Source organism: Neophocaena asiaeorientalis, unplaced genomic scaffold (assembly GCF_003031525.2).
Source record: "Neophocaena asiaeorientalis asiaeorientalis breed wild unplaced genomic scaffold, Neophocaena_asiaeorientalis_V1.1 scaffold242, whole genome shotgun sequence".
Lineage (NCBI taxonomy): Eukaryota > Metazoa > Chordata > Mammalia > Artiodactyla > Phocoenidae > Neophocaena > Neophocaena asiaeorientalis.
This window is the reverse complement of record NW_020172451.1, coordinates 5,622,878-5,636,068: the sequence shown is the minus strand read 5'-3', so window position 1 is coordinate 5,636,068 and position 13,191 is coordinate 5,622,878. Positions and strand designations below refer to the sequence as shown.

At 48.0% G+C, this 13,191-nt stretch overlaps 1 protein-coding gene across 1 annotated transcript in view; it reads right to left on the bottom strand.

Annotated features, from left to right (window-relative positions):
• EFCAB6 (EF-hand calcium binding domain 6) overlaps positions 1 to 13,191 on the bottom strand; it is a 217,026-nt gene that overhangs the window by 32,609 nt on the left and 171,226 nt on the right. The window contains 3 exon segments of the mRNA XM_024737554.1: positions 5,971 to 6,123; positions 6,125 to 6,163; positions 8,982 to 9,177. Coding sequence (XP_024593322.1) covers positions 5,971 to 6,123; positions 6,125 to 6,163; positions 8,982 to 9,177 — 388 coding nt within the window.

The following is a 13,191-nucleotide window of genomic DNA, read 5'->3' as shown; positions in this document are numbered from 1 at the left end:
ACTGCCTTAATTACATTTTGGTAATCTCCTTTTAATTACTTGCCGCCCATGCATCCCCTAGAGGAAGGGATGGCTGCTGTATTTAATGAGCTCGAGGAGGATGCATTAACTCTTCCTATTGTTTGTTACTTCTTTTCCTTCTATGAAGAACATCAGCTCAGGACTAAACTTCCGAAACCATCACTATGTACACGGTCACGGCTCTCACACAGCCATCTCAGCCCCCCTTGAGGAAGCTGACCCAGGTCCCTGCTCAGAAGTCTTAAGGAGTCTCCTGCCACTCAGAGAAAGGGACCTGAACTCCGGAGCGAGGGACGCAGGGCCCTGGTGGTCGGCCCCTGCTGCCCTCCTCCCTCTTCAGAAAAACGGGGCAAAAGAAACCCCCAATGCACCCTGAACAGTGTGGTCGCCCCACACTGAACCTTCACACCCCACATCCTTTCAGGCTGGAAGTCCCAACCTCAACTTGTCCTTCCGGTAAAGGCACCTCTGCTCAAGCACTGGTTTCTCAGCAGGACTTCCCACCCCCAGGCCCGTGTGGGGCTGATGCCACCTAGTCCCAAGCACCCACTGCACATGGACAGCGAAAGCAGGGGGTGAGGGCAAGCAGTGGGCCAGTCTGTGCCACCTCTGAGTCCCCACTGCCCCGCCAGCCTCCATGTCCCCTCCTGTCTCGAAACACATCTCCCACCATCATTCACGTTGCAATTAATCCTAGAACCTCCTCGCAAGGACGTTCAGCAAAGCGCTTCCAGAGGCAAAGGGGACTTTGCGAAGAAATCAGGTAGGACGAATGTCAGGGGAAGCGCGTGGCAAAGTTGGAAGCTTTGGAGACGTTCGCCCCTGGTTCCGGGAACTCAAGGGTCGACAGAGGTGCTCAGAGTGACCGTGGGTGAGGATGAGCCGCGTCCTCTGCCTGCAGGCTACGTGACCTCTGGACACAGCCCGTCAAGATTCAGCGTGGCCGGTGGAGTCCTCCAGTGGGAGCCGCTGGAAGGGTTTGGGCACGTACTTATAGGTGCTCAGCAAGGACACTCTACAGTAATTAGAACTCGGAACACTGGAAGTCGCTTCAAGACCAACGACGGGGCATCGGCGAAGCCAGTGAAGCTGATTGCTGACCCAGGACACCTGTCTTCCCGCTCCCTTCCCCATTCAAAGGCCCAAAGCCTGGGCCACTCCTGACTCATTCTCTTACCTTCCCCTTTCCAAATGTCTCCAGAAGCAGCCACGCCAGCAGCATCCCTCCCCAGGGTGCGCCCGCCTCCCTACTGGCTCTGGGCGCCCCTGGGCGCCCTCCCCGAGCCTTCCCCACCCGGTGTCCACCGTGACTTCTCTAAAATGTTAGTTGGTCACGGTCATGACGCTCCTCTCCCCACACCTTCCCTGGGTCTCCATGTTATTCAGAGTCGAAGTGAGCTACAGGGCCGCCCCCCTCATCCGTCCCTCCCGCCCACCCAGGCAGCCACACCTCAAGCCCCCAGGGCTCCCTCCTGCTGGGTCTCTGCAGGGTTGTGCTCTGACAGCCCCTCCCTAGAGGTCACTGAGTCCCTCCCTGCCCTCCGCTGGGTCTCCGCTCAGATGTCTGCTTCTCACCGGGCTACCCTTCTGTCCGGGTTTATTTTATCCCACAGCACATACTGGCTTCTGACATCTGGTACATATTCTCATTTCTCGCCCGTCTCCCTCGCTAGAACGCAGGCCCCTGGCTGACCTCAGGACCCGCTCAGTGCTGGGTACACAGCGGGCGCACAGGAAATGCTGGCTGATGGACAGAGTGACTGGGATGGTACACATCCACCCCACTTTGTCTCTAAAGCAAAGTGATTTGCGTTAGAGACAAATCACTGACGTGGAAATGCCCGCGATATCACAGGAAGTGAAAAGGCAGCTCCAGAGGGACATGCAGGGGTCCCAGAGGAGGAGCTGGGCAGCTGGGGTGGGAAAGCCGAGCCCTCTCTCCTATCTGGGGGTGGTTAGGGAATGGAGGGGAGGGGAGGTGCTGAGAGACAGGAAGGTGCAGCTGGAGAAACAACAGGGGGTTACAGTGGCTGCCTTTGGGAAGCAGGACTGCGGTGAACAGTTGATCAAGTGATCTCTGCTTTTAAATCTTTTGCAACTATTCAATTTTATTTCTATATGGGCATATATTACTTTGATACAGATAATAAACGTTTGTTTAAAAAAGAGTCTTGGGACTTCCCTGGTGGTGCAGTGGTTAAGAATCCGCCTGCCAGTGCAGGGGACATGGCGTCGATTCCTGGTTGGGGAAGATCCCACAGGCCACGCAGCAATTAAATCCGTGCGCCACAACTACTGAGCCTGCGTGCCGCCAGTAGAGCCTGCAAGCAGCTCACAACTACTGAGCCCGCGCGCCTAGAGCCCGTGCTCCGCGACGAAGAGTAGCCCCCATTCACCACAACTAGAGAAAGCCCGCGCACAGCAACGAAGATCCAGTGAAGCCAAAACATAAATAAATTAATTAAAATTAATAATAAAATAAAATTTTAAAGTTCAAAGAAAAATAAATTAAAAAATATTAAAGAGTCTTTTAAGAGTTGCGAGAATCCCCAACCACCCCCTCATTCAGCAGCATATACTCTCCTTGACCTCACCCCCAAAGGATATTTGTATAAAAAAGAGGATTAGAGATAAATATACCAACATGTTAACACTGTTTGTCCCTAGGGCTGACTTTAATTCTCTCCTTCAAAATGACTGGTATATTCCTAAGCATGTAAAATGGACACATTACTTCTACAAATATTAGCTTAAACCATATGAAACTGTCAATATTCAATCATTTAGGACTCTAAAAATGGTGATTTCATATGATTCAACCTAATAGAAAAAATAATTTTTTAAAAATGGGGCTTGAAATTAAAAAATTTCAAGATCAATAAAAGTATTCCTATCCTTTGAGCCCAGTTATTTTATTTCTTGGATTCTTTCTTTAGGAAGAAGGTCCAAAATGTGTACATAGACTTGCATACAAAGTGTTCATGGCCCAGCAAATTACAGTGGCGAAAGCTGGAAAAAACCCAAAATGCTTAAAAATAAGGAGTTGATGGAATGTTATGCAGACATTTTAACTCATGTTTGGAAGAACTTTAAGTGACTTGGTGGAATTTAATGTTAAAGGAAAAACAGCAATATACATGATTATATCTAAAATGTTATCTCCACTATGTAAAAACACGCATTACGTCTGTACACTCACGTTCATGGCGGCATTATTCACAGTACTGTAGCTAAAACGTGGAGGCAACCCAAGTGTTCACTGGATAGGATAGATATAGATGTATCCATAGATCAATGGATACACGAAACATGGTCTAACCATACAGTGGAGTATTATGAGACTTAAAAAGGAAGGAAGTTCTGACCATGCTACAAGAGGATAAACCCTGAAGACACTACGCTCAGTAAAATAAGCCAGACGCAAAAGGACAAGTACCGCAGGTTTCACTCGTCTGAGGCGCCCGGAGTCGTCAAATTCCTAGAGAAAGTAGAACTGGCGTGCCAGGGGCTGGGGGAGGGGGGTTGGGGAGTTAGTGTTTAATGGGGACAGGGTTTCAGTTTTGCAAGACGAAGAGCGTTCTGCAGGTGGAGGGTGGTGATGATTACACAGCAACGTGAATGGATCTCATGCCACTGAGCTCTGCATTAACTTAAAAAGGGTTAAGATGGCAAACTTTATGGTTTGGGGGTAAATGCATTAAAAATAGACGAAGAAGCTCTCCGAGGCAGCGTGGCCCTTGGGAAGAAGACAGCTCTGAAGCTGAACTGCCTGGCGTCCACTCCAGCTGCGGAGGTGGGTACCTGACTTTGGGACCCACGTGTTCCACCTGTATCCCCTCCCTCATCCGGGCAGCAAACCAGGTGAGCAAATGCCAGGGGGAGGGCCCAGAGCTCAGCAGGTCTCACTAAACCGTATGGGGGTTGTTCCTGTCATCACACCATCGTCACAGGGTTAAACGACTATCTTCTTTTTTTTACACTTTCCTGTATTTTCCAAATTTTTCACAATATGTATTTCTTTTAAAATCAGAAAAAAAGTATAATTCACATAAAAATAGTGACAGTCGCCACAAAGAGAAAAGACAGAGAAGTCACAGACCAGGAGAAGACACTTGCAACGCCCATACCAACAAAGGAGTGGAATCCTTTCAGGCAGTTCTCAGACGAGGGAGCCTGGATGGCTGATAACATCTGAAAGCCTTGGCAGAAATGAAACTCCCGATAACACCAAGGGCTCCGGGATGCGGCGCGTCAGCAGCCCTCCCACATGGTTGGCGGGAGCGTGCGCTGACTGACAGGTGCAGCCACCGTGGCGGTGTCTGTGGAGCTCAACTTGCGCCCCCGCCCCCTCCCGCAGCCGTTCCACGCAGGGTGACCCCGAGTGTGCAAAGGACACAGTCACAGAAGGCTGACCGTGCCCTGCTCGTAACGGAGAAAACTGCAAACCGCCTGTATGCCATTAGCAGGAGGACGACGACTGAACGGAGTTTGTTCATTCAATAGAATATATTCATTGATCATTTAATTGGCTAACTTTACGGCAGCTTGAGCGAGTGAACTAAAGCCAATGTAACAACATGGACCAATCTTAAATTCATGATATTAAGCAAGAAAAACACAAGTGCCGAAGACAGAATTTGATACAATGTCATATATATAAAGTTTTGAAACAGGCAACAAAATAGTATATTTTGTTAGGAAATGGCATCTAAATGGCACTCACACACCCCAGAGGAGATGGCACAGCCTTCAGAGACCTGGAGTCGGGAGCCAGGCTTCTGGGGCCACAAACCAGCCCTACTGCCCACCTTCGGGGTGACTGTGGGCAATGACTTGATGTGTGTGCCCCAGTCCTCGTCTATAAGATGGGATATTACTAGCATGTGCCTCGAAGTGATAGCAAAAGAATTAGACCAGTTAATATCTATATAGGACTAAGAACGGTGCCTTGCCCTCAGGAAGCATTATATTGAGTTTGCTGCTGTTATTATTACTACAACGAGTCTCAGACCTTAAAAACGCTCATGCCATTTGCTCTAGCCATCTCATTTCCAAGAATGTATCCCAGATCAAGGATTTATGAACTCGGGTGTTCACTATATACAAAAGTGTGCGGTTGGAAATGACCCCAGTGTCCAGCTACAGGAGGACAGTTAAATACACTTCAGCACAAGCCTGTTGTGACTTAGCTGTTGCACTATTTTTGGATTTTTCATATTTGTTTTCATCTCCCTTTCCATGGTGGCAGGTACACCTGTGTGTCCATTCTCACTCAGCACAGAATGGTGACCAAAGAAATCCAAGTTGGCTGAAGCCAGATTGTAATTGCCGCTAATGATGTAGGTCCATTTACATTTAGAAATGGAGAAACAGCCTAAGAAGGAACAGTTCGTGCTGCCAGAGAAGTGGTCCCGGGAAGGAACGAGAGCCCTGTGGTCAGCCACCCACCCTCCTCCAGGAAGCCCTCTTAGACTTCCCTCAGGACTCTACTAACTCCACGATTACCCCTACCTCAGGCTTGGCTGACACATGGCCCAGGGCCTGACACATAGTGGGTCCTCAACAAATGTCTCCCAAGTGGGTCCCAATTCCCCCATTGCTGGTTCAGGGCCTGACGTGTAGTGGCCTCACTTCTCTCGACACTAGGTCATCTACAGGGATCTAAGATTCTTAGAACTCATTAAAACAACCAGACAAAAGCAGGCTCTCCTAAACTTCTTTGAAAATAAACAAAATAATAGAATAGGACAACTTTCTAATGAATTAAAGGATACATATTTACCTTCTAACACTACGTAGAATTTATATCAATTTTTCATTTAGAATGAGCTAATTAACTGAGGTGATGGCCAATTTATCTGTTGTGGTTTTAATCAATTATCTATTTTGCAAACACTAATTTTAGCCCATTTTCAAAAAGAAATGCTTATGTGCTGCATACATTCTTACCTCCTCAAGGTAACCGTTGAAGTTCTGGAGAAAATATTTCCAAATTATATAGGGGGTGAGATGAATTCTTAGTTTTCTCAAAAAATAATGATACTGGGTATCTGTTAGTTTGTAACAGAAATCCTTAAGAACTTGTCCAAAATCCGAAGCCTTTTACAAGCCCAGTGTCCTCTTTATCCAGTGCAGAAAATGCCTACAATTAAAAAAAAAGGCAGATGTTACAGTTAAGTGAATATTTCAAAAATATTTTTCTTAAGTATTGCTTTTCTGAATGCAAATGAAATCAAGTGAACGTGAGTCCCCTGCAGATTCTAAACTACTAAATAAACGCACGAGGACTGAAGACAGACAGGTAGGATGTGCACCCCGTCTGAGAGTTGACGTGTCGTTGAGGAAACTCGCCTTAGTCCCTGCTCTTTGGATACGAAGACGAAGAGGTGTGAAAGAGGAGCCCCGGTCCTCGCAAGTCCCGAGGAGGCTCTGAGGCACGAAGGCACTTGCCCAAGGTCTCTGCATCATTAAATTTTAGCTCCCCAATGAATCACCTGTGAGTGAGAAGCTCAGGCGCTACCCCACTGCGTCCAGGTGTGGGGCAGGGGTCTCACGATAGGAGTCTGATGTGGGAAGCGGCCAGGAGGAGGAGTGAGGGACTGCCCCATCCCACCCACACCCCAGGGCATGAACACCGAGGCTCTGTCCTTTACGGTGGGGGAGACCCCCCTGCCCGCGCCTGTGCAGAGAGGCTGGGGCAGCCGGCGCCAGCCCAGCAGTAAAGCAGTCAAACCGAAGTGCAAACATTTGCTATAAAAAGAAAGCACATTTTTTCCCATCTGTTGAAACAAAATCATTCATTTCTATTGCACTAGAAAATCCGTATCGAGGGGTAAGTTAAGATCTTAGTTTTTTAAGAAAGAATTTAACGTGCTTGCAGACCCAAGCCCAAATTCCCTTGCGGTTAATTCTCACTCAGGACTAACTGGGCACACCCCATCCGTCCACAAGGTGTTATACAGGTAACCAAGTTAACCTTAATACTGTCTGGCTTCAAGCTTTCATTTAGCCTGTGTAGATACGACACAGCCAGGTACAGTGGAAAACCCCTGGCTGCACAGCCAGGTGGTAGACTCTGAACCCTGGCTGTGTCGCCCACCATAAACCCTTAACCTCTCTGAGCTTAACTTCATCGGTATAAAAAGAGGGACAACAGAACTCCTGTTGGTCCAAGTTTTACTATGGCAACCTGAAGATGCACCTGTCCAGGTACCCGGTGTACAGTGGATCTCGGCATATGTTCAGGAGAATGGCGGTCAACATGAAGGGAGCTGACCGAGCATTCTGTTCTGAGGGCGTTAGAAGGTGCTGCGGTGCCGCAAGGCTCAGTGGACCTAAGGGCTGAGCTGGGGTCTGGCTCACTGTGGCCACGGGACCTGCACTTCCCTGGGGCTGTGTGGCTTCCCCGTGTGTCAATCCAGCCTGACAAGCCACGGGGTGGGTGGAAGAATCAAATATGCCAAGGCTTAGGGATCTATAAAACTCTACATAAATATAAGGTATTGTTGTGTCATTTCAGAAACAAGACGCTGCATTGAGACGTGTCTCCAGTGACACAAGGAGCTGCATCACGTGTCCAGTACCCTTTCTGACAGCCATCCTCAGACATCGTCATTCCCTCCTCGCCCCGCTGCCCCAAACGCCCTCCCCCTCCAGGCCACCTGCCAGTCTCTTGGCCAGAGAATCTCACTCTCTCGCTTAAAACCTCGTCTCCTAAGGAGTATTTCTCAGAAGTGAGAACCGTGGTTCCTCCCACGGGTTCCATGGACCTCAGTTTGGGAAACATCCCGATAGATGTGCCGTGGTGCCACCCTAAACTGGAACGGGGCAGAGCCATCCTGCGAATGGATTTATTTGGCCTGCACGGTGCTTTTGGCAAATCTGAAGTACGTGCTGACATTTAGAAGTCAGGAGGCTTCATAGCTTCTCAGGAAAAATACAAAGATCTAGCAGAGCTGGGACCATTTTTCAGCTCGGCAGCAGTCGGCAGGGGCTGGGGAGGAGCTGCGCTCTGGACAGGGCTGTGCCTCTGGCCTGCTGTGGCCGCGGCCTGGCCCCTTCATCACTTTTGTACTTCTGGTCCCTGTGCCCATCTGAGTTTGCGGTCCTCACGCGGTGACCACTGGGCCAGGACAACCTGGTGTCGAAAGGGGTACAGATGGTCTTTCTAGATGGCCCGCAATGTGTTCATACTAATTTTTCTTTGATCTTTAGATAGTCATTAAAATAAAGACACAGATGTGCTAAATCCTCACAGAGAATTCCTGCATGCAAACAATGTCTGCTGTCGGGAGGAAGGCCACGCTCGCCGGCATTCCGGAACGTTCACGAGCTGGCTGGGCTGCCCTGCCTTTCTCCTTGTCTCCCAGTGAACCTTGGACTGCAGGGCCCAGCTTGCCCGAGCACTGTCTTCCGAGGATGGGCCCCGCAGTGCCATGCCCACGTACACCGGGTCTCGGCACGTCCCCCCGGGGTCACACAGACGTCAGCCTAAATGTCAGTGTACTCGGGGGACCCCGTTCTTACACCCCCTGCCCTGGGCTCCCAGTCATGGTGAGGCTTTGTGCCACCGCCTGGCCCCGGCCAACATCTTCAAGGCCACCTGGCGTCGCTCATTCCCCACTGGCCCGGGCTCCCCTGAGGCCTCTGTCCTCTGCCCTCTGCACAGAACCCCTTGCCCTCACTGCAGACCCAGCCTTTGCTAAACACCGAGCACTTTCGTCTCACAGAACACATGCTGGGCATGCTCACAGTAGCTTTGTACAGAGCAAAAGCGGATACACGTTTGCTCCAGTGAACAATCCGTTCTCGACCAACCATCGAGTTCTGATGCCCCAAGGAGAGTGGCGAGAGGTGGAGGGGCCCAGGATGAGGGGCAGGACTGAGAGCTGGTTTTAGGAATTGGAGTGAACCCCAGAACTTCAGTTTCCACAGTAAAAAGCACGTGCTTTCTCTCATACCGTTGACAAAGCCGGACTGGAGGAGGCAACGGCCTCCTGGATGTTCTCCAGAACCTCCTCTGGACTTAGGGTCGCAAAATTGATCAGCACGCTCTCCTCTTTCTCTTGTGGCTGAGGTTTTGTCGGCTTGCTATTCTCCACTGCTCTCAAGAAGTCGAGGTAATTGATGGAATTACCATGCCAGCTGATTCCCCAACTTGTCCCAAAAGAAAGAAAACAATATATTAATTTTAAAAATCATCACTTATTCATTCAACAAACATTTGCTGAGCACAGAACAGTGTGGAGAACATGAATAATGTTGAGACACAGTTCCCTGGCCTGCAGGTGCACGCACACCAGTCAGCTATGCTATTAGACGAGCACACACGAAGACTGCAGTCTAAGGGCACAGGGGAAGGGCTATGACAGGAGAGAGTGTGGGGCCACTGCCGGCTGGGGGGGCCACAGACTGTCCTGCCCTGAAGCTCTGAGACTTGAAGGCTGGACGGTGGGCTCATGGGCTTGAAGAGCAGAGGATGGAGGAGGAGGCCTGGTTGAGGAATCTGGCCCCGTGGCAGGCGCAGATGAAGGTGCTTCGGCAGGGACGCGACATGTGCAGAGTCGGATCCTGGGGAGATGCATGTGATGGTGATGGCAGAGCTGGTCCGGGGGCAGGACTGTGGGGTCGGGGGGCGGGTAGGGGTGTGGTCATCGGGACCTTAGCTAACGAGGGCCTGCACTGCGAAATGGGAATCTGACAATAAAGGAAGTACAATAAAGACAGCGAAAAGGAAAAGAGGAACTGAGTAAAATAGATGCTAAATCCTTTTTCAAGAATGGTTGAAACTATGCTGTCAAGCTGAAAGCACTCACAACATATTTTTACAAAACCTACATCGTTTAGTATTTTCTCAGTTAGAAATTCCATCTGGGTGTGTGTCTCTGTGTCTCAACAAGGACATCCACGCAGAAAAAGAGCACTCCGACACAGAAGAGAATACCTTTACCTTCTACAAGAATACATCGCGAGAGCAAATCCACGTTTCGTGAGAATATAGAGCATATTTACGAACCATGTAAGATAACTCAAAATAAAGCTTAATTGCATTCAAAGTTCACATCTCTGTAGCTTAGATTCCCTGAGGATTGCTGGCACCTTGACCCCTGAACTTTCTTTCAGCAGGATGGAGCGTGTGTCAAAGAACAGTTTGGAACGTCGGGAAGCCGGAGAGGAAGGTTTCCAGCGACTCGGGTATCTGCTCCTAAAGAGAACAAGCCAAGGGCTGTGCTTCTCCAGCCCACAGCTGCAGAGCTGCCGTCCACAGGCCCCGCGTTGCTGGCTTACACGACGGAGACACGGAGGAAAAGGATAATCAGCTCTATTTCATCAGCAGGATAAATTGCCAACTTGGTATTAAAATTTAGTAATAAAATCAAATGCATATGCTAATCTCAGTATTATTTAGAAAAGTCTATTTTGGATCTAGAAAAGAACAATCTACATATAATTATAAATAACAGAGATGTTTATCATCAAGAGGTCTTTGAGAAGAAACAAGCGGCTGAGCGATGGATCCTTATTAAGGTTTTGATTCGTAAAAAAGTTGATCACCCCACCGACAGGTGGACTACAGAAATTCCACAGCCCTTGTGTCGTTGCTTATAAAAGTATCAAGCCTAACTACGTTTTAACAAGACTCTCTTGTAATCATTTAGTTAATTATTTATCTGGTGCTATTTTTCCATGGTTTATTCACTGAATGCATTTGAATTCTTGTTCAGCTGGAAATAGATTTAGTGAGAGGAGACCATGTTTAAGGAAGAAAAGAACATACAGGCATTTGAGGATGAAACGGTCCTCTTTCCCCTATACACACATTCACACACACACTTAACACACACTCACATACACACTCATACACTTGCACACACTCACACATACACATACACACACACAGACAATGGAGCACTGTCCTTCAAAGCTTTACGGGAAAATGATTTTCTCCCTAGGAGTCTATGTTCAGGCGAGCTAACAATGTGTGTGAAGGAAAATAAAAAATAGTTTCAGACAAAGAACTGAGAAAATTTATTTCCTGTTCCCCCACTTTCTTAGGAGATTACTCCAGGAAGTACTCCAGCAAAATAAGAATGTAAATTAATAAATAAAAAGATGTGGGATATAAGAAACAGGGGATCCAGCCCTGGAGAATAGTGGGGACAGCCCAGGACAATCTTGGGTGACAGACCTGGAATGGGAGAGTGGGGAGCGAGGCTCTACGATGGAGGACAGCAGGGGAAAAATGGAGAGAACAGAAAGTGGTGCAGAATTCCGGGGAAAGCTTAAGGTTGACAATGTTGAACTTCACCCGAGCCCCGTGTTCAGAAAACAGCAACGGTTAAAGAGATCACCCTACTCTCTATGTCCTTGGAAGCAGCTCACAGTGAAGAACCGCCTTTCCCCAAAGGGCTTAGAAAAGATGCATGGGTACCCCCAGGTTTGCCTACAACAAGGTGGACACAGAGGCCCAGGGATAGTGCCACTGAGAAGAAAGCTAATTTTCATTCATTACCCGGACATTGAATATTATGAATTATGAATATGTACATAGTCATAATTATGAAATGCCGTTTAATGGTTTTTGAGTTTTATAATCAAGCAATGAACCAAGCAGAGAGAACCTGGTTGTGGCTGTAGGACATTTAGAAGTTAAATTTAACTAGCTCTTCCAAAGAAAAACTGTAGCTGACAAAAGATGGGACATGGAGAGGGAAAGTGATAGGAAGAGGGGGAGCTCTGACACTTGGAAGTGTCCCTTTCATCTTCACAATAAGAAAGAAGCTGAACAAACTGAAAACCAATGGTTTTTCTTGGTCCCATCAGAAAATTGAGGTCACAGGGCAAAACGTCACCCCAAAATCTGGAGAGATGGGTGAACATAGAGAATTACAGCCAAGATCTGCTCTTCCTGGAGCAAAGGCCTTTGGAGCTGGCAGGAACACTTAAGTGGTAACTTGAGCAATGGTGGAGGCTGTGTGTGGACTAGTGTGAGGCTGAGAAACCCCTGGGGGCCCAGTCTTAGGGACTTTCATGGGCTTTACCGTCAAGAACCCCACTAGGTTATCACAGTGGAAATCTGAAGATGGTCTCCTCTTGGCTCTGGCCGGGGAAGGGGAATAATAATCCTAGGGAAATATGCCCAGAAGCTTCAGCGTAATGATTTTCCAAGGGAAAAGAATTTACCAGAGCCTTATCCCATCTGCGGGAAAGGCAGTGAGCCAACTTCAGCCCCCTCTAGACTTCCTGTCTCATCTGAGGGAGAAAAAAAAGCTAAGAAACATCTCTGAAGGTTGCAGCCCAGGGACTCAAGCCCACTGAAAGACTGAGATTTCATCATAAGAGTAGAGAATCTTTCCCCTCCCTCATCCCTTACCACCACATCAAGCCAGCTCCAGCATAACAACAGTGGGTTACAAAGGAAAGAGCTGCAAACACAGACTCTATTTAAGGAGGAGTTCCTAGGGAAGCCTAAGGAAACAGGAGGGACAAAAACAAGGACACTCTAGGAAATCCAAGCCCTTGGCACTGACAGCTACAGCAGCACTAAACACAGCCCACCTCCTGCCCAAATTAACATACAAGCTCACGTGAAATGCTTGCTTACCTCAGTTCCTATTACCCAGTGTGTCATGTCTGGCTTTCAACAACAATAAAGCTGCAAGGCATGCTAAAAGGCAAGAAGAAACACAGTCTGAAGGGACAGCAAAGCAAGCATGGGAACCAGTCTCAGACATGATGTAGTTTGGAATTATCAGACAGGGAATTTAAAATGACCAACTATGATTAAATTGTAAAGGAGTCCAATGGCAAAAGTGGACAACACATACAACAAATGGCTAATGTAAGCAGGGATGGATACTCCTTCTTAGGAATCAAAGGAAATCCTGGAAATGAAAAACAGCATTAACAGAAATGAAGAATGCGTTTTAATGGGCTCATCAGTAGACTGGACATGGGTAGGAAAAAATCAGTGAGCTTGAAGTATGTCAATAAGAAAATTCCTGAATTGAAATGCAAAGAGAAAAAAAGAGTGGAAAAAAAAAACCCCAGAGCAGAACATCCAAGAACTGTGGGACAGTTTCAAAAGTGGAACATACTCATAATTGGAATACCAGAAGGAGAAAAAGAAAGAATCAGAAAAAAACATTTGACGTAATAACGGCCAAGAAT